The sequence below is a fragment of the Ornithorhynchus anatinus genome, chromosome 1 (genome assembly GCF_004115215.2).
Source record: "Ornithorhynchus anatinus isolate Pmale09 chromosome 1, mOrnAna1.pri.v4, whole genome shotgun sequence".
Lineage (NCBI taxonomy): Eukaryota > Metazoa > Chordata > Mammalia > Monotremata > Ornithorhynchidae > Ornithorhynchus > Ornithorhynchus anatinus.
In genome coordinates, this window is record NC_041728.1 from 138,098,156 (window position 1) to 138,122,353 (window position 24,198).

General features: G+C 41.8%; 1 protein-coding gene across 4 annotated transcripts in view; it reads left to right on the forward strand.

Annotated features, from left to right (window-relative positions):
• The window catches only part of FNDC3B (fibronectin type III domain containing 3B), a 418,267-nt gene that overhangs the window by 272,918 nt on the left and 121,151 nt on the right, over positions 1-24,198 (forward strand). For all 4 annotated transcript variants that reach the window (XM_029057950.2, XM_029057966.2, XM_039913103.1 and 1 more), the window contains one exon: positions 21,177-21,235. In XM_029057950.2, coding sequence (XP_028913783.1) covers positions 21,177-21,235 — 59 coding nt within the window. The remainder of the gene's footprint in view (positions 1-21,176; positions 21,236-24,198) is intronic.

Below are 24,198 nucleotides of genomic sequence, written 5' to 3' on the forward strand. Positions count from 1 at the left end.
CATATAGATGTGGGGTGGGGGGAATGAGAAAATAGTATTTTGGAAGCTACAGAGAATAAATCAACCAGCTTTTAGAATGACTAACAAATTGTATTTGCTAAATTTGTCAGCCAATTCTTTAATAGAACATTTGCTAAGAGGCTTCTTTTTTGGCTTCAATCAATCAACCCCTCTCCACCCTCTAGCTTTCACATCTTAGTCAACAACACTACCATCCTCTTTGGCTCAGTGGAAAGAGCCTGGCCTTCGGAGTCAGAGGTCATGGGTTCGACTCTCGGCTCTGCCACTCGACAGCTGTGTGACTTTGGGCAAGTCACTTAACTTCTCTGTGCCTGAGTTACCTCATCTGAAAATGGGGATTAACTGTGAGCCTCACGTGGGACAACCTGATTACCCTGTATCTCCCCCAGTGCTTAGAACAGTGCTGTGCACATAGTAAGCACTTAAAAAAACCAACATTATTATTAATCATTCAGTCATTGGTATTTATTAACACTTAATGTGTGCAGAATACTTGGGAGAGAATAGTATGATAGAGTTGGTAGGTATGACTCCTACCAACAAGGGTTTAGAGACTAGAGTCAGGGATAGACATTAAAATCAATTTTAGGTAAGGGATGGCATGTGTATGGATATGTATGTAAATGCTGTGGGGTGGGGTGAATATCAAGTCGTTGGTGCATAGGCAACACTAAAGGAATGGCGAGAAGGAGAAATGAGAGCTTAGTCAAGGAAGACTTTTTGGAGGCGATGTGATTTTTGGAGGCCTTTGAAGATGCGGAGACCGATAGTTATTAGGATTTGAAGGGATATGGAGTTCCAGACCAGAGGCAGAATGTGGAAGAGGGGTCGGCAGCAAGGTAGAGGAGATTGAGGTACAGTGAATAGGTTGGCATTGAAGGAGCAAAGTCTGTTAGCTGGGTTCTAGCATCAAACAGTAGTATTTATTGAGTAGCTATATTGCGCAGAGTTTTAAACATATGAGAGAGTACAGTAGAGTCAGAAGACATGATCCCTGCCCTCCCTCACAAGCTGTCAACACAAGTATATGGATAGAAAAATGAAGCCAAGGGAAAGGTATATGGGTGAGTCAGATCAATCATTTTGTGAGATAGGTATTTTCCCTAGCAAACTTCTCCTCTCTGGCTTCTTTAAGGTCCATAATTTGCCTTTAAAAAGCTGGTTCAAGATGTCTTGGACGATAAAGCCTGGCCAAATTCTGTTACCTAAATCTGTGAATCCTGTTCTTACTGGGTCAGATCAGTTGTCCATTGCTGGTCTCCAGTGACAACTGGATAATTGGAGTAAAGGTGCTAAAAGGTGCCCTCCATATACCTGTCCAAACGGTGCACATTGTACAACCCAATGTCCCTAACTTCTCTTCTATATCTGTAACTTTCGCTATGGTGGGTGGTGATGGTTTAGTGGATAAAGCACTGGCCTGAGAGTCAGGACTGGGTTCTCCTGTGTGACCTTGGACAACTTATCTGTGTCTCTCATACCTCATCTGTAAAAAATGGGGATTAAGACTGTGGGACGCGGCCTGTGTCCAACCCGATTACCTTTTATCTACCCCAGTGCTTAGAACAGTGTCTGGCACATAGTAAGCGCTTAACAAATACCATTTAAAAAACCCAGAATCTATAGTGTCTTATATATCCGACTCCTATTTTGTCCCTCTAAAATTGTGAGCCCCTGCAGGGCCTTGAAGCATGTCTAATGCTCATCCAAGTATTTTTCCCAATGTTCTGCACACGGTAGCTTAATAAATGTGATTTTTTCTACTCCTGCCATCAAAGTAACTGTCTCCCTAGATCACAGCCTTGTGCACAGCATGGGTGCTATACTGCGAACACTTCAGCTAAAAATGGGTCCTGCACCTAAAAAGCTTTTGCGTTTCCTTCAGTGTTCTGAACCTCTGCCTACCTGCTTGCCCGTTACTCTCCTTGGGCCAATGAAAACATGAATGGCGGAGATAAAGTGCTTGCCGAGAAGCGCTATCCATACCACTAGTTGTCGGTGTAGTAATGACATTTATTAAGGACTTACTGCGTGCAGAATACTGTGCAATGTGCTGGGGGTAAAAAAGCCACACACAGTTGAACATTAGATGCTATCCCTGGCCTTTAAGGGAATCACAATCTGAGAATAAGAGAAAGGAGAGGGGATGGGCAACAATCAATAATAATGACTGAGCACTTACTCTGTCTAGGGCACTGTACTAAGCACTGGGGATAGTGCTATAATCTATCACTGTAATCATCTCTTCCCACAGGTTCTTGGCTCTTAAGTCTCAGAAGCAAGACTTATCTGACAATCATGATGGGTGATGCCACCCATTCATTTAGAAACCCATTATGGACCTTCAGCCCATGGATCAATTCACATCCCTCTTGGAAGTTTCTATGATAAAACATTCCATCAATACCTATTCTCCCTCCTTTGTAGACTGTGAGCCCCATGTGGGACAAGGTCTCTGTCCAACCCAATTACCATGTATCTACCCCGGTGCCTAGAAAAGTGCTTGACACATAGTAAGCACCTAATAAATATCACTACTATTATTTTTCAGTCAATCAATCATATTTATTGAGCGCTTACTGTGGGCAGGACACAGATCTAAGCTCACCTCTTGTTGGGTAAAGCAGTACATTCTTTTGTGTTTCTTCTGAAGAGATCACCTGCAAGCTTTATTGGATGGCTCCTTTTAGAAGTGTAGAGAGATTTATTTCTTGTCTTTTAGGCTGTTTTGGGGTGTTTTGTTTTTTTAAACCATCCTCTTGCCCACAGGTCTTACACATTGCTTCATTTTCCCTTACACATTGCTTCAGGATTCTTAGGTAATTACCATCTGGTTCTGGTGATTTGTCACAGAGCCAGCGTGCCCCACTAGTGGATAGAGCATGGGCCTGGGAATAAGAAGGACCTGGGTTCTAATTCAGGCTCTGCCACTTTTCTGCTGTGTGACCTTGGGCAAGTCACTTCACTTCTCTGGGCCTCAGTTATCTGTAAAATGGGGATTAAGACTGTGAGCCTTATGTGGGAAAGGGACTGTGTTCAACTTAATTATCTTGTGTTCACTCCAAGGCTTAGAAAAGTGCTTGACACCTAGTAAGCACTTAATACATACTATTATTATCATTATTATTGTTCCAGCAAAATCCCAATAGGCTACTCCCTAACTGGGCCAATCGTTGTACTCTTGAGCTCCAAGGAAACCTTCCTTGCTCGGCTTTAGGGGAAAACAAGACTCAGAAGTGATGGTGAAGAGCAAAGACAGAAAGTGATTCGAGGACAAGCTGAGTCCTGCAGAGAATGAAAGGTTAGACGTGCCCTGTCAAATATTCTCTTTAGGGTTGGTGGCCAGGATTAAAGGATCTCTTATTATGGCTTTTGGAATAGTCCTGATCCTGACCTAGCTAGTGACTCAGTAATAGTAGTTAGTTGAAGGAATGAAATAAAGATATGGAAGACAAGTTAGAGGAGCTGGATCAAATTATGTAAATTCCTTAAGAGCAAGGATCATGTCTTCTGTATCTTTAAATTCCCCAATCACCCATAAAATGCTTTGTGCTAAATAGGCCTAATGAAAATATTGTTGTTGGAGATAGAGTCTCTACTAGAGAGTCCTGGAAACTGCCCCTAGGGGGTCTTTGAGATTGACAACCCATTATGTTTTACTTTGTTCATTTATTTAAATTAGCCTAAGAATTATTGGCAAAATTAAATTGTTGGCCTAAGATGGTTATGCTTTCCAGGGATGCATGTCTTCCACAGAAATGTCCTGCTTTCGGTTACTCAAGATTGAAATTTTCGGAAGAGTCATTTCCAAAGTAGTGTTGTCCTTAGTCCAAGATGACGCTGCTGCTGCTGCTGCTGAAAATGAAGTTGTGTTTTGGAGAGACAATTTCACACATGCTTGGTCCATAAAAATAGACATGTATCCTTTGTGGACAGTGCCATTCAAAAGAATGTCTCTTAATCAGTGGTATTTATTGAGTTCTTTTGGTATGCAGAGCACTGTATTGAGCACTTGGGAGAGTACACTATGATAGAGTTGCCCTGACATGGAGTTAAATTGTTCAGACACTACTGCCAGCAGATCATGGGCTCGAGTTGTTTTTGCAGAAGTGGTGTTGGCTTGTGCTGAGTCATTCACATTTTCTTGGTGTGTCCTTCGTGCCCGGGAAAACAGCTTATTCTGCCATCACAAAGCAGTAGGAAGGTTAAGGATTTAATCCGCGTTTTACAGTTGAGGAAACAGGTGGAGAGAAGTTAAGTGCTTCTCAGGATTGCCCAGAAGCTCCCTCTTCTTTGTCTCGCCATTTGGAAGGACACATACGCACATTTGCACTCATGCACACACATACGCACACACACTTTGTCTGAAACGGTTTACCAGTTTAAACCCATCTACTTCCTGGATCCCGTACGTATAGTATTGTTGAGCGAGAGTCCCATTTCCAGTGCTCAAAATATTGACCTTTAAAGGGGATCCAGTTTTGGAGGTGTCAATTGCAGACAGTGAAAGAGCGAAAGCAAAACATGTATTCAAAATATATACGGTCTGTGCAGCTTCGCATTGCTGCTCCATGGTATCCAAGGAAGGAGAGCCTCAATTCCTTTCTCCTTTCTAGGTTAAGCCAGTGGAGGAATCCGGAAGCCAGTGTCTAGGGTAAAATATTCTCTCAGGCTTAGAGTATGACAGGCAGAGATATTTCCAAAAGTTTGCATGGACTGGATGCAGTGGGGCTGATGGGTCTAGCAGCTATAATTACTAGAGGAACTGGTCAGAAAGCCAATGTAACAGCATTCTAAACCATTTTCTAACACTGCAGACATCATGTTTGTGAGAAAAGTCTTTGATAACCAGAAACTATGGGGAAGATCGTTTTTGTTTAAAAATGCCATTGCACTTTGTGTCCTGGGTACTTAAAGGCCTCAAGACCATAAGCTTGCTGTGGGCACGGAATGTGCCTGTTATATTGTACTCTTCCAAGTGCTTAGTACAGTGCTCTGCACAAGGTAAGCTCTCAATAAATATGATTGACTGGCTGACTTAAAGGCTTTCAGTAGGTCTAGGTGTTTCCAAATGAAATTTTATCAGTTAAGATCAGTTAGCAGCTGGTTTAATGTTTGCCCCCAGTAGGTAAATACTCCCGTTCTCTTCATTCAAAATCTTTACCCACATGAGGTTAAAAGATTCTCAATTTAAAGGATAAAAGCGACTCAAGCTTGCTTTTTCATTCGGCAGTGTACGCTCTGGTGCCTTTCCTATGGCTATAACAAACTCAGTGGCTTCACAGACTTTCTTGCAAAGAAGATTGTTAGCTTTGGCGGCCCGAGTATTTTTAATATGGAACAAATTTAGGTCTCCTGCGGTCTTCATTCAGATTTCCCATGTCTAAAACAGAGCTCCTTATCTTCCCACCCAAACTCTGTCCTCCCCCAGACTTTCCCATCACTGTAGGTGGCACCATCCTTCCTGTCTCACCAGCCCATAGCCTTGGCGTTATCCTTGGCTCCTCTCTCCCATTCAACCCACCTATTCAGTCCATTATTAAATCCTATCAATTCGACCTTCAGAACGTTGCTAAAATCTGCCTTTTCCTTTCCATCCGGACTGCTGCTACATTAGTCCAAACATTTTTCCTATCCTGCCTTGATTACTGTGGCAGCCTTCTTGTGACCTCACAGCCTCCAGTCTCTCTCCACTCCAGTCCATACTTCACTCTGCTGCCCAGATCATTTTTCTACAAAAATGCTCAGTGTATGTTTTTCTACTTCTTAAGAACATCCAGTCGTTGTCCATCCATCTCCACATCAAACAGAAACTCCTCACTACTGGCTTTAAAGCACTCAATCACCTTGACCCCTCCAACCTCACTACTCTCTTACTACAGATCAACATGTGTATTTCGTGCCCTGACTTGCTCCATTTATTCATCCTCTCTCCCAGCCCCACAGCCCTTAGGTACAAATATGTAATTTATGTACTAACTTCCCTCTAGAGTGTAAACTTGTTGTGGGCAGGAAATGTGGCTTTTATATTGTACTCTCCCAAGCTGTTAATGCACTGCTCTTCACACAGTAAGCTCTCAGTAAACACCATTGATGGGTTAAATGATTGACTGATTGAAAATCCTCCAAAATTCTACCTATTCCAACGTGTTTTCCCCAGTTGATTTCCCACCACTTTGAGCCACACCATCACCTCACCTCAGCCAAATTCTAGCACCTGTGAACTTATTTTCACCCTCTTATTTCTGCTCTATTCATTTCAACATTGTTGCAGATATTTTTAGGTTTGACTCCTCCATTAGAGAATAAGCTTCTTGTGAGCAGAAAATGTGTCACTTCATTAATCTGTACTTCCCAAGCAACTAATAAAGTACACTACACCAAGGGGGGCATTCAATAAATGTTACTATTCATTCAATCGTAGTTATTGTGTGCTTACTTATGTGCAGAACACTGTTACCACTACTACTATTAGTATAAGAGATCTTCCCCGATTAAGCCCTCCTTTCCTCTTCTCCCACTCCCTTCTCCATCACTCAGACTTGCTGTCTTTATTCATCCCCCCTCTCAGCCCCTCAGCACTTATGTAGATATCTGTACTATATATTAATGTCTTTCTCCTCCTCCGTTGTGACTGGGGATTGTGTGTGTTTATTGTTACATTGTAATCTCCCAAGAGCTTAGTACAGTGCTCTGCACACAATAAGTGCTCAATAAATGCGATTGACTAGTCTGACTTCTACTATTACTAAGTGTAGAAGAGACTGTGGGTCAAAACATTAGATCTTTGAGCCTTACATGGACCTATGGATAAAGTTGTTTTCACAAACCTCTTCAAATGTGAAGATCACTGCTTCCCATTTTCATTTTGTCTTTCTCTTTACTGTTTTTTCTTCACTGAGCAACAATCCATTCACTGAAACGACATTTTTTTTTTCCCGAGCCTTCTAGTAAAGTGGGGAAAAAAACCCTCAAATTCAAAAATGTTATTCAAAGAAAATGTGGGAAATGGTTTTCTATATTTTGCTTTCTTAAAGTTTGTGGCTGGAGTTCAAATATACCTACGCTCAGAGAGCTATAATTTTCTAGGCAAAAAGATATATGATTTGCTTTTCATTTTTATGTCTAGATCTCAGAGCTTCGTTTTCTTTGAATTATACTCATTTAAGGGTGGCAATATTTGGGTTTGGACAAAAGTATAGAACAGACATTCTGTGAATATAGTTCACACAGGTATCTTCTAAAAAGGGTTCCCCCAAATGGTGCGGGAGCGATCCGCTATCACCATAATCAATTCCACCGTGCACGTCCTCAGGTTGAAGCCCCAGATCTGAGCCACCAGAGACTCCATCCTCATCAGTGCAGTGTGAGTGCGTTGACTGTAAAGTGAAGCCAGCTGAAATGGGGCTGAGTGCCAGACCCAAAATGAGTAGCTTATTCGTACAGCCAAAGCCAAAGTAGGATTCTCATTCTTGTAAAGCAGTCTAGGCTAAAGGTCAGGAAGAAAAAGTTGAGCTTCCAGTCCTAAAATGTCTATAGACTTCTCTTTCTGGAAGATGTATTGAGAGATCATTGATTTCTCTGAATGGCTGAGCCTTTGCAGTATCCAATCAACTAAGCACTTCATCATTGTCATCAATGGTATTTATTGAGTGCTTACTGTGTGCAGAGCACTGTACTAAGTGCTTGGGAGAATACATTATAAGAGAGTTGGTAGACAAGTTCCCTGCCTACAAGAAGCTTACAGTGTATAGTTATAGGGTGCAGGGATTGTGTTCTTAAAGAACCTGGCATTATGGAGAAGTTGTATTGTAGTTTGCCCATCTTGGCTGACACCACAGGTATGCACTAGGTTATTTCTTTCATTACCACATTGACAATTGTTGGGAGAGTGTTCCCAAATTCTATAGTGATGACAGAAACTGTCATTGTGTCTTTATCTGAGACTTCTAGACCAAAACGTTGCCCAGAGGAATTACTGTGAGCCCCATGTGGGAAAGGGGATGTGTCAACTCTCCTTATGTTCTGCCTGCTCCAGTGCTTGTTATAATGCTTGGCACATAATGAGAGCTTATAAAATACCACCTCTATTATTTTAATGATAGCGATGATGATGGTATTTGATGATGGTATTTAAGTGTTTACTATGTGTCAAGCACGGTCCTAAACACTGGGGTAGATACAAAGTAATCAGGTTGGACACAGTCCCTGTCTCATCTGGGTCTCACAGTCTCAATCCCCATTTGACAGATGAGGTAACTGAGTCACAGAGAAGTGAAGTGACTTGCCCAACGTTATTCAGCAGGCAGGTGGTGGAGCCAGGATTAGAATATAGGTCCTTCTGAATCTCAGGTTCTTGCTCTATCCACTGTGCCACGCACAATACCATTCATACTCACAACCTCTCAGTTATGTTCCCACTGGGACAGCTACATGCAGATCTGGGATTAGAACTCATGGCTCCTGATTTTCAGAGCTCTGCTCTTTCATCTACCCAGCAATTGGATACTGGAAGGGATATTTTCACAATAGCATTTATCCTAAAAGTACAGACAAAAGCAGGCTTTAGTAGAGATTAAATGTACAAGGGCTGTGCACATTACAATAGATGGAATGTGTTCTGAGAAAAAGTGCATTTTTTTTCTTTTTATAGGATACCTATGTAAAAATATACTAATGAAACTTGCCCAGGAAAAGCTGTGTTAGTTTCTGGGGCAAAGGATGAGGAAGTAGGGGAAGTTGGTAAGAAGAGGGATATTAGTGTGATCTAGTATAAAAATATCCAATGAATGGAAAGAAATGCTGGAGTTTGTGAAATTCTATGCCTAAAATGTCTCCCGACCTATCTCTTTGATCATAACTTAATGAGTTTAGCTGCCTTGTGTATGTCAGATTCATGGACAGCATCTCCTATCATTGCTTCTCCAATTTCATTAGGAAACAGATATAGCTATAACCTTGCTGCAGCTTTTAATAATGATTCCTTAAATAGAGTGTTAAGCAAAAAAGTGCTAAACCAAGTTAGGTTTCCTGTAGAAAATAACGTAGTAATGTGCCCCAGTAGCCAATAAATGTGACTAGAGCAATATAAATATATTTAAAACAGCAAGAATAGCACAGTAAATATGGTTACATGAGCAAAACTGGTGTAATTATTACCGTCAATATTTTGAATTTGATTTGAAGCAGTTTGGCCTCATGGAAAGAGAACGGGCCTGGGAGTAAGAGGACATGGGTTCTAATCCCAGCTCTGCCAGTTACCTGCTATGTGACTTTGGGCAAGTCACTTAACTTCTCTGTGCCTGGGTTTCCAAAACCGTATAATGGGGATTCGAAACCTATTTTATTCCTACTTAGACTGTGAGCCCCACATGGAACAGGACCTGATTAACTTGTTTTTACTGAATCAATCAGTAATATTTACTCCAGCACTTCTAACAGTGCTTGACACATAGCAAGCGCTTAATAAATACTCTAATGCGAACCTTCTCATTGTATCTCTATCTCTTCTATCCTGTCACCAACCTGTCTCCCACATCCTGCCTCTGGCCTCAAATCCCCTTCCTCCTCATATCCCACAGACAATTACCCTCCTTCCCTCCCCCGTGAAGCCTTATTGAAGGCCTCCAAGAGGCCTTCCCTGACTAAGCTCTCCTTTCCTCTTCTCCCATTCCCTTCTGCGTCACCTAGACTTGCTGCCTTTATTCATCTCTTCCCCCAACCCCCAGGCCCACAGCACTTATGTACATATCTGCAATTTATATTAATGTCTCTCTCCCCCTCTGGACTGTAAGCTCACTGTGGGCAGGGAATGAATCTCTTATAATGTTATATTGTACTCTCCCAAGCACTTAGTATAGTGCTCTGCACACCGTAGTCACTCAATAAATACGATTGACTGTCTACATATGTAAGTTATGATGGAGTTTGCCCTCATAATAATAATAATAATGATGATGGTATTTGTTAAGTGCTTACTATGTGCCAGGCACTGTTCTAAGCACTGGGGTAAATAGATCGGCTTGGACACAGTCCCCGTCCCACATGGGATTCACAGTCTTAATCCCCATTTTACAGATGAGGTAACTGAGGCACAGGGAAGTGAATTGACTTTCCCAAGACTATACAGCAGACAAGAATTGGAATCGGGATTAGAACTTATGACCTTCTGACTCTCGGACCCGTGCTCTAACCACAGCACCTCAGTTCTGAGATTTTTCTCTCTGTTGTGTAGAGGGCCATGGGGGGCATTGAGTTAGTTGGCAGGCAGGGCTGTAGCATGTGGCAGAGTGCAAGCAAAAGTTTTTAAAATGTCAGACCCAACTCCGGTCAAAGTGCCGTAGTATGGTGTCAAGGGTTGCCTAGGTGGCCACTGGGGCCTTTTTGGCTTATGTTAGCCAGCGGTTTTCTGGGTTCCTTAAGTTCCAGCTCTCCTCTCGGAATGGCCAGTGTCTTTCTTTCGTCTAAAACCATCATCACTGCTTGTGTTGTCTAAGCACTTGAGGTCCCACAACCACCATAGCACTTATGGACATATCTTATATACTCTAATCAGTCAGTCGTACTTATTGAGTGCTTACTCTGTGCAGAGCATTGTACTAAGCTCTTGGTAGAGTACAGTATAACAGTAAAAAGACACAGTCTACACCCACAGTGAGTGGATGAATTAATGGGAGTAAGTCAGGGTGACACAAAAGGGAGTGGAAGAAGAAGAAAGAAGGACTTAGTCAGAGAAGGCCTCTTGGAGGAGATATGCCTTCAGTAAAGCTTTGTACGTGGAGAGAGTAACTGAATGTCTGATATGAGGAGAGATGATGTTCCAGGCTAAACTCCTTTGAAGGCAGGGATCAAGTCTTCTTTCCCCATCTAAACTGTATGCTCGCTGTGGGAAGGGAATGTGTCTACCAACCCTGTTGTATTGTACTCTTCCAAGCATTTAGTACAGTGCTCTGCACATGGTAAGCTCTCAATAAATACCACTGATTGATTCTAACACTTTGTTACCCAGCCAAGGCCTCTGCACACAGTAGACATCCAATAAATGCTATCGATTGGTAGCATGTCAGACACTCCTTCATTAGCATTTAGTACAGTGCTCTGCACACTGTCGGTGCTCAATAAAATGCCAGTTATTGATTTGTCTAGCCCATACTGGAACCCAGTCTTCTGATGCTCAGAGCCTCGTTCTTTCTGCTGAACCCAACAGCTGGGTAACGTGGCATAGAACTGTTATAGTAATTATTTCTCTCTCAGCTTTGACACATGACACTGTAGTAATCGATCAATGCCATTTATTGAGTGCTTACCATGTGCAGAGGAGTGGACTGTGCTCAGAGGACTACAGTGAAGTAGAGTTAGTGGACACAATCCCTATCTTCAAGGAGCTTAGCTTCTATTGGTATTCATTCATTCATTCAGTTGTATTTATTGAGCGCTTACTATGTGCAGAACACTGTACTAAGCGCTTGGAATGTACAATTCAGCAACAAATAGAGACAATCCCTGCACAGTAACAGCTCACAGCCTAAACAGGGAAGACAGACAGCAAAACAGAACAAAACAAAACAAGTAGTCTGGCGTAGATAACAAGATAAATAGAGTCATAGTTATATACACATCATGGCTCACTGGAAAGAGCCCGGGCTTTGGAGTCAGAGTTCATGGGTTCGAACCCCAGCTCTGCCACTTGCCAGCTGTGTGACTTTGGGCAAGTCACTTAACTTTTCAGTGCCTTAGTTACCTCATCTGTAAAATGGGGATTAAGCCTGTGAGCCCCACGTGGGACAACCTGATTCCCCTGTGTCTACCCCAGCGCTTAGAACAGTGCTCGGCACATAGTAAGCGCTTAACAAATACCAACATCATTAACAAAATAAATAGAGAAATAATATGTACAAATATGCACAGTGCTGTGGGGAGGGGAAGGGGGAAGAGCAGAAGACAGGAGAAGGGGGAATGGGGAGGGGAGCAGGAGCAGAGGGAAAAGGGGAGGCTCAGTCTGGGAAGGCCTCCTGGCGGAAGTGAGCTCTCAGTAGGGCTTTGAAGAGGTGAAGAGAGTTAGTTTGACAGATGTGAGGAGGAAGGGCACTCCAGGACAGGGGTCGAAGGTGGGACAGGCACGAAGGAAGGACCATGAGGAGGTGGGCAGCAGAGGAGCAGAGTGTACGGGTGGGCAGTAGAAGGAGAGAAGGGAGGTGAGGAAGGAGGTGGCAAGGTGATGGAGAGCTTTGAAGACAAGAGTGAGGAGTTTTTGTTTCATGAGGAGTTTTTGTTTCATGGCACTGAAGTGTACTGAAGATCACTGATTGTGGATTATAGTTGCCTTAAAATATTTAGAAATTTAGGACAGTCTGCTACAGGTTTCAACAGTAGAGGTTTGTAGTGGCATATGAACAAGCCATTCAGCAAACGCAATATATGCAAGAGAAACGCCAAACGGTTCCCAAGCACAGTACTTGTGGGGGACCACCAAGCAAATTAGAAAATGACTGTAACAGAAAATTGGAATAGTGTAGTATCAAAATAGCGGGAGAGAAACTGATTGGACAGGGATTCAAAAGTGATTTTTATGACTTCAGAGACAGCTGATTGGAGGAGGGCATAGGAAAAAGTAACCGAAAGTTAAAGCAGCTCAGAATAACTGTGTTCCTGATCCGCAAATGGAACCTTGCTGATCTCATTTCAGAAGCTACAGTGCATGCAAGTTCCAGGGTGACGAGTTTTGGGGAAGGGTAGAAAACTCGGTAGCTCCACTACCAGAAAGATTGCAGACAGAGGTGGGGTGTTCTGGGAGAGATGCATCCAGGGAGTTGTTATGGGTCGGAAATGACTCGACCGCATAAGACAAGACAAATGACCTTGAATTGGTTCAACTGGAAAAGTCATATAAGATAAGGGGAAGGGGTTATGTTAATTTATGGGAGGAGTTTGCTGGTTTGGGAGGTATTTTTCATTAGAGGCTACCTCTGCTTTCTCAATACTGAACCCTGGTTGTGTGTGGAGTAGCAGGGAAGGGGAGAAGATATAATTTGTAGTAGGATACTTCAATAAAGACTTGCAAACCAGATCTCTGTTTGTGGTTCCTACTGGAATTTTTAAAATTTTTTTATAAAGTACCTACTATATGCCAAGCACCATACTAGGCACATACTAATTCCCATTTTGCCCATAAGTCACAGATAAGTGCAGTGGTTTGCCCAAGGTCACACAACAGACAAGTGGCAGTGCTGGGAATTAAAACCGGGTCCTTCTGACTCCCAATTGTTGCCCTCAAACGTGTGCGTATGTGTGTGTGTATGTATGTACACAGAATATAACCCTTCATTCATCAAAAACTTTTGTATATGTTGTTTGCCCACTTTTTTGTAAGCCCATCTGGGGGTTCATGCTTTTGGCTAGCTCATCATGCCAGAAAGACTCAGAAATCAAAGAGCTATACTTGGCAGTTAGGAGGGCTGAGCCAGCTAGTATAAAAGTCCAAACGTGCTGAGAAGAAGGATGAGTGTGTGAATTGTCTGCCAAACTAGCATATCTAACGTCTACTTCAACCATTTCTGTGGGTTTTCTGTCCCTGTTCATTTGACGTTCCTGAAAAAACCACCAGATTCTCTCTGGTGGTTCTGGGCATATTTGATTTTGCCTCAGGGATAGAAGGCATTCATTCATTTAGTCAGTCATGTTTATTGAATGCTTACTGTGTGCAGGCACACAGCGCTTTCTGTGTGCAGACAAGCAGGATTTCTGGGCATCACAGATTGAAAGCCGTTTTTAGTGGCAGGGCGAGGGGGCGGACGGACAGGATGGAGGAGAACGGGAATGCCTGTGGAAGGAACTCTCCTGTGTAAGCCAAGGACTTGGCTAGAAGGATAAAGAGACATATGTATTTCTCCCTTCTCCATTAAAGCTCTGATGAAAGATCGTCTTTACTGTGTTTCCCATACCTCGGGTTTTGAAAAGCCGTTTACCGAGAAGTCCTTTTTGTTGACAGATAGACTGACTGCCTGCTTGCAGCAGGAATTTGCTCAAAAGATTCATTTACAAAGTAAGGGCAATTCCAACTGCTGTGTTCCCACAACAAAGCGTGGAAAAGAAGGATCCCATTAGTGCACTTTATAAACTCCGGTTGCCCCTTTGCATCCAGCAACGCACTCCACAGAAAATGAAATCCAGTCCTCGTTTTGGTCCTTTCCTAATACCTGAGAATGTGTACAGAATCTAAAACTATTTTTCATTAAAAAGGAGCATCAGATGGTGTGTCTCCGTGCAATGTCCCACACAGACACATATTGACCTATCAAAGACTTGGAGTAAAATTTTCTCCTTCAGGCAGTCTGGTATTCATCATGAAGTTGGCCAGTGCTGTACTTAAATAAATTTCAATATTTTAAATTCTTTGTCGTTGACTGCTTAAGCTACCCAGTCTTTTTCTGGGCACTTTTAGCAGTGGATCAATTATAACTAATATTTCTGGAATGCTTATATATTCAGCATTATCTACATTTTCCTTTCAGTAACCACTTTTCTCCCAATTTTTTATACGGCAGGCATCATTAATATGTTTATTAAAAACACTGAGTCGTAATTATGAAGCGGACATTCTTGGCAGATACTTAATATTTGTATCCATCTTTTGTTCTTTTGCTTTAAAAGACACATTCTCTCCTGCTGAGCTCCATTTTGTTCTTTTTTTCCACATAACTATTTCTTCCCTTTTTATTCCTTAGGATTCATTGACAACTCAGCAACCATATTTCTTCATATTGAATTATGTAAATATTTCCAATTACTCTTAATGCTTTTCCTAATCTTGGAAATTAGAGTAAAAAATTTCAGGCTTTTTTCTAGCGGAAGGACATGTGATTTTGTAAAAATAAAGATCTTTGTTATGTTAGCTACTCATCTCCCTGGCAAGTCAGGAAAGAAAAATCTGAAAAAAAAAGCTTTCTGTGTTTTGACTGGCATATATGCAAGTGTAGCACTGTGCTTGAGAACTAGACATAAGGTTTGCAAAGAATTAGTGTTGATGTCATTCCATTGGAATGGAGGGTCTTTTGAAACAGTAAATACATTCTATAGCCAAAAAGCTAAGTGTCTAGTTGGACTCCTTCCTTTTCTAGGAAGGAAAAAATGCAGAGCAAACCAAGGCACACTAAATTGTATTTACAAAGGGAGCTATCTTAATTAGTTTAGGGTTCACTGTGCTTTCAAACAATCTGAACCTGTAACTCATTTTGGAGTGAAGTTATTTGGACAAAGTTAAACTTTTTCACTGTATGTGAGTGGTTCTGCAAGGATGCAACTTTGTGGTCTATTTTTGACCTTTTCTTTGTTACAAAAACAACGTCCTAACAGTGGGGACAGGAAAAGAAAGAGGCTACTAATCAGCAGCCATGTATATTTTATTTTCTCTTGCCTTACGACATTGCTAATGAAGAGGAATTGCTCCTAGGGAAGTGTCACTACTTTTTAGCAGCTGCAAAATGAAATTTTTAAGTGCCGTTCAGGCAAATTAATTTATATCAAGGCTTGTTCAAATAATGTAAATATACGGTCTAGGAATACAATTGAGTTTGACTCTGAAGAATAGCTGTAACCCAATTTTAATTCAACTTATTATAATTATGAAAATAGGTGGATAATCAATCAGTGATATTTATTGAGCACTTACTCTGTGCTGTTCACTGTACTAAGTACTTGGGAGAGTCAGTCAACATATTCGTGCTCCATAAGGAGTTAATACTCTAGAGGGATAATGGTCATTTAATTAATGAACATCTGGATAAGTGCTTTTCTATTTTGGTTAGGTATCATTATAATAGACCAGTTCTCTCTCCCGTCTTCAAAACTGTACTAAATTCACATCTCCAGGAAGCGTTCCATGACTAAACTTTCCTCTCTCCACCTTTTCCTCCCTATTGCATCGCCTCTTCCCTTACTTCCCCATTCTAGACTGTGAGCTCGTTAAGGGCAGGGATTGTCACTCTTTATTGTTATATTGTACACTCTTTATTGTTGTATTGTACTTTCCTGAGCGCTTAGTACAGTGCTCTGCACACAGCAGGCACTTAAAAAATATGATTGAATGAAGTCTTTTACCCCCTTCCTCATCTTCCCTTTCCCCACAGCACTTACAGACATATCTTTATGCTAGCTTGCTTCCCCCTACCTGCTATTTAATTTGAGGATCATGTCTACTAACTCTATTGTATATTCCCTATCACTGCGTCCTGTGCTCACCAAGGCTGAACCCTCAGTAACTTTTATTGTTTGATCAAAAGTAGGTTATCTGAGGAGGCGTTCTAAAACTAAGTAGCATTTGGATTCTTTAGAGTGAAGTTCAGAGGATTCTACTGATCAAAGAATTGGAGTTTCCCTTTGATCTGGTTGTCATTTTAGGGTTGTGAGCTCTAGCGTTATTTCCAAGAAACACTTTAAGTGCCATAGTGCAAAGTTGAGAGAGACTGTTTCTTGCTTATCCGATTCACCCATCCAGCCAGAAAGCCAGTATAGCCAGGAAGATCGTTGATGTGAAAGTTCACTGGAAAAATTCAAGTGTTCCACGGATTTGAAGTATTACTGTTATTTTTCTTATTAGGCCATGTCTCCTGGGATCTGGGATACTTCCAGAAAATGTGTTATGTGTAGAAAATTAATTATATTTGGGGTCTGAATCTGAAAGGGTCCGACCTAATGTTACCAAGTAAATTAATATCAGTAGGGTATTATGCCATAGATATAAGGCTGGCATTTTGGGGAGCATGTGCCCACACTTATTTTAGTTCCTGAGCCAGCCTCAGAGAAACTGGCATTAGCACACCCACCTGATGGACCAGGTGTATTTTGGACTTTCCCATTCTCCATCTGAAGGGGAACTAAATGGAAATATTAATAATAATTGTGGTATTTGTTAAATACTGGTATAGTGCATAGAGCATGGGTCTTTGAGTCAGAAGGACATGAGTTCTAATCCCAACTTGTCTGCTGTGTGAGCTGGGACCAGTCACTTCACTTCTCTCTGTCTCAGTTACCTCATCCATAAAATGGGGAATGAGACTGTGAGCTCCATGTGAGACATGAACTGTGCCCAACCCAATTAGCTTGTATCTACCCCGGCACTAAGGGTGCTTGACATATAGTAAGTGCTTAACGAATACCACAATTATTATTATTATCATTGTTAGTGTCAAGGGAAGATACATGATAATCAGGCCAGAGACAGTCCCTGTCTCACATAGGGCTCAAGTCTAAGTAAGAGGGAGAGTGGGTATTGAATCCCCATTCTGCAGATGAGGGAACTGAGGCATAGAGAAGTGAAGTGACTTGCCCAGAGTCGCAGAGCAAGCAAGTGGTGGATCTGGGATTGGAACCCAGGTCTCTGACTCTCAGGCCCATGCACTTTCCACTAGGCCATGCTGCTGGCACTGGGTTCCAATCCTGGCCCCATCATTTGTCTGCTGTGTGACCGTGGACATGTCACATAACTTCCCTTTTCCTTAGTTCCCTCATCTGTAAAATGGGGACATGGACTGTGTCCATTGTAATTATGTTGTATCTAATCCAGCTCTTAAAACAGAGCCTGACACATGGTAAGTGCTTAATAAATACTGTTTTTTACACACGCAAAAAAAGTCCTAGTGCTTAGATAATGCAGTAAGGGGAGTTTTCTTAAAAAGCTGGGAATTGTGAAACAATTATGTCCCAGTTGTGGAGAAAACCATTCCTGACAATAAAAGGGTAATTTCATTACTCTTCACATTGTCTTAGCTCTCTGCTGCCAAGAGAGACATCATACGATATTGTTATTAACGTACCAGATGGTTGCATGTGCCTGTCATTGCGATGCTATGTTGTCTTTGCTGTTGATAATGGAAACTACTGAAATTAAAGCCTTATTTTGAAATTGGCATTAGAGTTGGTGTGTGAAGAGACAGATTGTCATATGTGCTTCCAGACGATTACATTAAGCCAAGCTCAATCAATCAATCAGTTATATTTACTGAACACTTACCATTGGCAGAGCATCATACTAAGCACTTGGGAGAGTACAGTATGACAGAGTTAGTAGAAAACTCAAAAGTCTTCCTTCACAAGTATTGTGAAAACTCAATTTTTATGTGCCAGCTGTGGAAGTTAGGTAGATTCTGAGCTTGAGTTCTTGACCCTATTATATATGTGATTCAAGTTCCAGGCTTTCCCTGCTCAGCATCACAGACCCATCGCTTTCCAGCTCCACCCGTAGTTTCATAGCTCTATGTGAGGATGAGCAATCAATAAACCAGGATCAAGATTTAGAAGATTTCTGTTTAGTCCATTCTTTATGATTTAAGTCCACATTTTGGATAATAACAAAAGCTGTGGTGGTTGCTAAATGCTTACTATGTGCCAAACTCTGTGCTAAACCCCGGGGTAGATACCAGATAGTCAACTCGGACATGATCCCTCTACCACTTGAAACTCACAGTTTAAAGGGGGGCGAGACTTGAAATTTAATCCCCTTTGGCAGATGAGGCACTTAGAGGTGGAGTAACCTGCCCAAGGTCACCCAGTGGGCAAATAGCAGAGGTGGGATTGGAACCCAATAATGAGAAGAGTAATAATTGGTATTTGTTATTCACTTTCTATATGCCCAGCACTGGATTAGATAAAAGATAATCAAGTCCCACCTGTGGCTCACAGTCTAAGAAGGAGGGAGAATGGGTATTGAATTCCCATTTTGCAAATGAGGGAACTGAGGCACAAAGAAGTTAAATAACTTGCCTGAGGTCACACAGCAGGTAAGTGGTAGAGCCAGGATTAGAATCCAGTGACTCAGAGGCCCATGCTCTTTCCTTCTAGTCCATGATGCTGCTTTCAACAGTAGAATTAGGGAACGTTTTTCTGACAATGCACATCAGTCCACATGATATGTGATCTGATATCATGGAAGCACTGTGCATGGTTGTGCAGCATAGAGAGGGTGGGATGGGCTTAAGATATGAGGTTCCTTTAACTGGGACTTCATCAAGAATGTTACCTCTGCATTTTAGGAGAATTATCTGTGCATTGTAGTGAACGCTATACTGAGCAGCTTGGGAAAATGCAGTATAACAGATTTGGTAGAAACGTTCCCTCCCCACAATGAGCTTGCAATCTAGATGGGAGATGGACATTTATATAAATAAGTCAGTCACAGAGATGGACAAAAGTGTTGTGGGTTGAACAAAGGGTGCAAATCCAAGTTGCAAGGGCAATGCAGAAGGGAGTAGGAGAAAGGGAAATGAAGACTTAGGGAAGGCCTCTTGGAGGAGATGTGGCTTCAATAGGTCTTTGAGGATGGGGAGAGTGATCATCTGTCAGATGTGAAGGAGGAGAGAGTTCCAGGCCAGTGGCAGCATGTGGCCAAGGGGTTGGAAGGGGGAAGAGAAGCGAACTCATTAAATTAGCACTTATAATCCAAGGAAAACACTGAGATGATTTTGCAAGTGCTTTCATTTTGCACAAGGGAGAAACAAATTCGATTAAGTTTTGAAGTTTATTTCTATCTTTTATTCTGGCACTGGCACAATGCTTACTAAACAGTGGCTATAGAAGAAAATTCAACATTTTAGGTATTCAGAGTCATGAATAATTCACACACTGCTTCTGGAGACAATATTCAGAGTGATATGATCATTCAAAAGCCATGTCTAGTGGCACGGTATTATGTTGTCTCTCGGTGACTGTTTCAGAATATGCCCGTTAGTAACTTGGAGAAAATAGTTTTATTATTTGATTTGTTGGAAAAAGAATTAGACCTTCCTCACATTCAACCAATTGTTACTGTAACCTGGAAAAAAGAGGCATCCTGTACTTAGGCATTCATGGGCGTTTCACTTTTTGAATGATCAAAACTCCAAGACCCTCAGACTTAGAGACTTAGAAAATATTAACCCTTCAGTAGAGATCAGGTAGATTTTGGAGGGAGCTGTTGCTCACTGGGTTTTTTTTGCGGGGCTTTATCCAACTGTTAGGGGCTGTAAAAGAGAAATAAGCACAGAATTCTGGAAGGATCCAGGAAAATATAAGGGAATTGCAAGGAAAAGCCCAGTCAAGTATTGGAAAGGTCAGGTCAGAAACTTAATTTCTGAAGGTCATGCTTTTCATAATGTGCTTAATCAGACTCTTGTTTCCAGAGATGCATTTTCTGGTCAAGCTTGGGATTTATTGAGGGTGCGTGACTTGACAGTTTTTTTTTTATTTTTTATCATCTTGTCTAGTATATTTGATTAAAAGTATTGTTCAATGGGCCCCTTTTTTTTTCCAAAAGAAAACTCTGTTCTGTCGATCAGGGGAATCTGGGGTAATACTTGTTTGGAATGCTTCTTGTTGTTCCAGTAGACTTTTATATCTTCTCTAGATGGATTTCTCTTGTTTTGCATATCCACAAGTGGGATGTTCAATATGTTTGTCAAGGAAAGATACCAGCAAGGCATTGACCGATACACTAAGTGGTTTTATAATCATCCACTTGCTGCATTTAGACCCGTGGTGTTTAACTGCGGAACCAAAAATTCTGAGGTTTCTTCCAATTATGGACAAGTTATTAGCGTGACCTTGATAATCATTTTACCCAATAATGACCAATCTTTTTTTCCTCTTCAGAAACTGTTTTTAAATCAAACACATTTACTTTGTATAGGTGAATCTCCCTCCACTCGATAATATGTCCTTAGCCTCTTTCTGTAGCCTTAGCTTAGCGTCACTGCAGAAAGACAGAAGGCCAATCTCCCTGAATGAGGAGGAAAAGTTATTTCAGTTTTAACCCTGGATTAGGCTACAGCAGGCAAGTGGTGAAAACCAATGGCGCCTCTGGCATAGTAGATTCTTAGAACTGTGACATCTAGCCAGTGATTCTAATCAGCAGGTGGTTACCACTTGTGGAGCTACAGTTCATGTGTTCCTCAGTTGCTTCAGTCTCCCTTTCTTTTCCTCCATATTGTATTACTCCATCATAGACAGAATATGTTATTTGGGGTTTTCGTTTCATAATAATAAACTGGTTTACAGGTTGTCGACTCTGTTGTTGGAAAAGAAGTGCCATGGTCTCAGTAAATGCCATGGGAGGAAATGAAGAATTTGGGGACATGATTGCCATCTAATGGTAATGAATCACTTTCTCTTTCTCCTTTGTTCTGCAGAATATGACTCGGAGGCAAAAAGGGTTCAAGACATTCTTTCAGGAATAGAGAAACCACAGGTATGCCTTCCGGATTTCTTTGCACAAATGGCATTGTCATAAATATATCAAGGGCATCTGTTTTTTCCATAAGAGGAGGTTATCTGAGTTGGTGCAGGTTATTCATGAAATGTGGAAAAGTGGTAGCTCTTAATAAAGCACAAACATCTTGAGTCACAGGTTTTGGTTTCAACATGGCACATTTAAATGATCTCTTACGGTTTGGCAAGTGGATGGCCGGTAAGCAATCCTCTTAACATCCAGGAGTTTATTCTTTGGGTTCTTTCAGATTAATAGAACAGGTTTTACTGAATTCTCTTTATGGCAGTCTTTCTTGACTGTGTAGGTCATCAAAACAGTTTTTCTAAATATATGACATGGGTGAATTCTATGTTAATATATGCATATTATAGAAACAATATGCTAAAAAATTGATGGGATGGATGATTTGCTGCAGTACTCCAGCTACTATCGCCCCATCTCATTCCTACCATTCCTGTCGAAAATTCCTGAGTGCGTGTACTCCCACTACTTCTACTTCCTCTCTGACTCCCTCCTCCACACCGCCCATAATCTGGCTTCCATCCCTTTCACTTCACTGAGACTGCTCTCTCCAAAGTCAACAATGATCTCCACCTTGCCAAATCTAATGGTGTCTACTCCATCATAATCCTCCTAGACCTCTCAGCTGCCTTCGACACTATGATCAGGCATCTTCTCCTGGAAACATTTTCCAGCTTTGGCTTCACCGACACTGTCTTCTCCTAGCTCTCCTCCCATCTCTCTGCCTGTTCTTTCTCAGTCTCTTCCTCTGTGGTGGTTCCTCTGCCTTCTGCCTCCTAACCTGAGGGTTCCCCATGGTTTAGTTCTGGATCCCCTTCTAGATCCCATTACTTCAGCTGGGGAATTGACCCACTCCTACAGCTTCAGCTACCACCTCCACACTGTTAACTCACAAATCTCTCAAGGCTGATTCGAGTGCATCACTCAGGCACTTGATTCTGAACTCCTTAAGCACTTAGGTACGTACCCCACTCCCCGGAACATTTTTGTCCACATCTTTATCTTGAGTTCCTTCCCCTATCCATAATTTAATATCTGACTCCCTTGCAAGGTGGTAATCTCCTTGAGGACAGGGCTGATGTCTACTCTCTCTGTTATACACTTCCAAGCACTTTGATCCATTAGTTTTATCTGGGCACAGGGTTCTTTGTGGGACTTAACAGTAAGATTAACAGTAAGATTATGTAAATACAATTGCCTGATTAAGGAAACCACACAAAAAGTAACTTTATTCTTACTTGAGGGGTCTGTTGCTTTTTCTGGGTGAAAATAACCTTTAAAATGTAAATCCATTGAAAACACTGACCTTAAAATTCAGAAAAGAGGCAGAAGGTAAACAGAAATAGCATGCGTCCATTTTTAAATCCATCATCATTATTTTGAGCTCCTACTGCATGCAGAGTGCTATACTAAGTGCTTGAGGAAGAGCCCCAAGAGGCTAATAGTCTAAGAATAAAGTGGGGAGAAGTGGTTGGGTGACACCTGTAAGGAAAGATTAAACAATAGTAACAATATAGCAACATAAAAAAATCAAAGACAATGATAAATAATAGTGATAATAGCACTTGTTAAGTGCTTAGTATGTGCCAAGCACTGTTCCAGGTACTGGGCTAGATACAAGGTAATCAGGTTGGACACTCCCTGTCCCATATGGGGCTCACACTTCTAATCCCCTTTATACAGATGAGGTAACTGAGGCCCAGAGAAGTGAAATGACTTGCCCAAGGTCACACAGCAGACGGGCAGAGCTGTCATTAGAATCCAGGTACTTCTGACTCCCAGGCCCCTGCTCTATCCACTAAGCCACACTGCTTCATAAAGTAATAGAGTAAAAGCAACAGGGATCTGGGCTAGAGGAGCAGTTTTGTCAGGCTCTTGGCCATTCAGTGACCAGTAGTCTCAGGCATGACCGTCTCAGTGTTTTATACATTAAGGAAGCATAATGTTGGTAATTCTTCACTTTCCCCAAGCTGGAGTACAGACTTTGAGATGTCTAAAGCAAATCAATCAGTGATATTTATTGGGAGAGTACAGTAAAAATTAGTCAACATATTGGATTTCAAGAATTTTACAGTATAACACTGGAGACACACTATAAAATAATTTCTAGATAGGAAGGACATGAACTTCTTAACTAATAGGGTGTTTAAGGTATGTATTTAGTGTACAGGAGGTTGCAAGTACACAATTATTTAGGCAGTGGAGAAGTGCAGATGTGGCATGGGATAAAATCTGGGGGATTAAAAATTAGTCAAGGAGTCTACTGTTGGGAGAAACAAAATCGAGGCACAGTTAGGCAGGAATGGCTGTCATAATGCATGATCTACAATGGACTGGCCTGTGCAGCTGACATACTTCACTGTGTTGCCTGGATCAGCTTCTACAAAAATGTTCAGGACATGTCACCACCCTCCTCAAAAATCTGTAGTGGTTGCCCATCCACCTCTGTATCCAACAAAAACTCTTCACCATTGGCTTTAAAGCAGTCCATCACCTTACACTCTCCTACCTCATCTCACTTCTCTCCTTCTACAACCCAGCCCGCATACTTCACTCCTCTACTGCTAACCTTCTCACTGTGCCCCGATCTCACCTGTCTCACCGCCGACCCCTGGCCAGTGTCCTGCCTCAGGCCTGGAACACCCTCCTTCCTCAAATTCTAGAGACATTTACTCTACCTTCTTCAGAGCCTTACTGAAGGCACATCTCCTCCAAGAGGCCTTCCTAGACTAAGCCCCACTTTGCCTCATCTCCCACTCCCTTCTGCATCACCCTAACTCACTCCCTTTGATCTTCTTCCCCCACAACCCAGTCCCATAGCACTTATGTATATATCTGTAATTTCATTTATTTGTATTGATGTCTGTCTCTCTCCGCCTCTAAACTATGAGCTTGTTATGGGTAGGGGATGTCACTGCTCA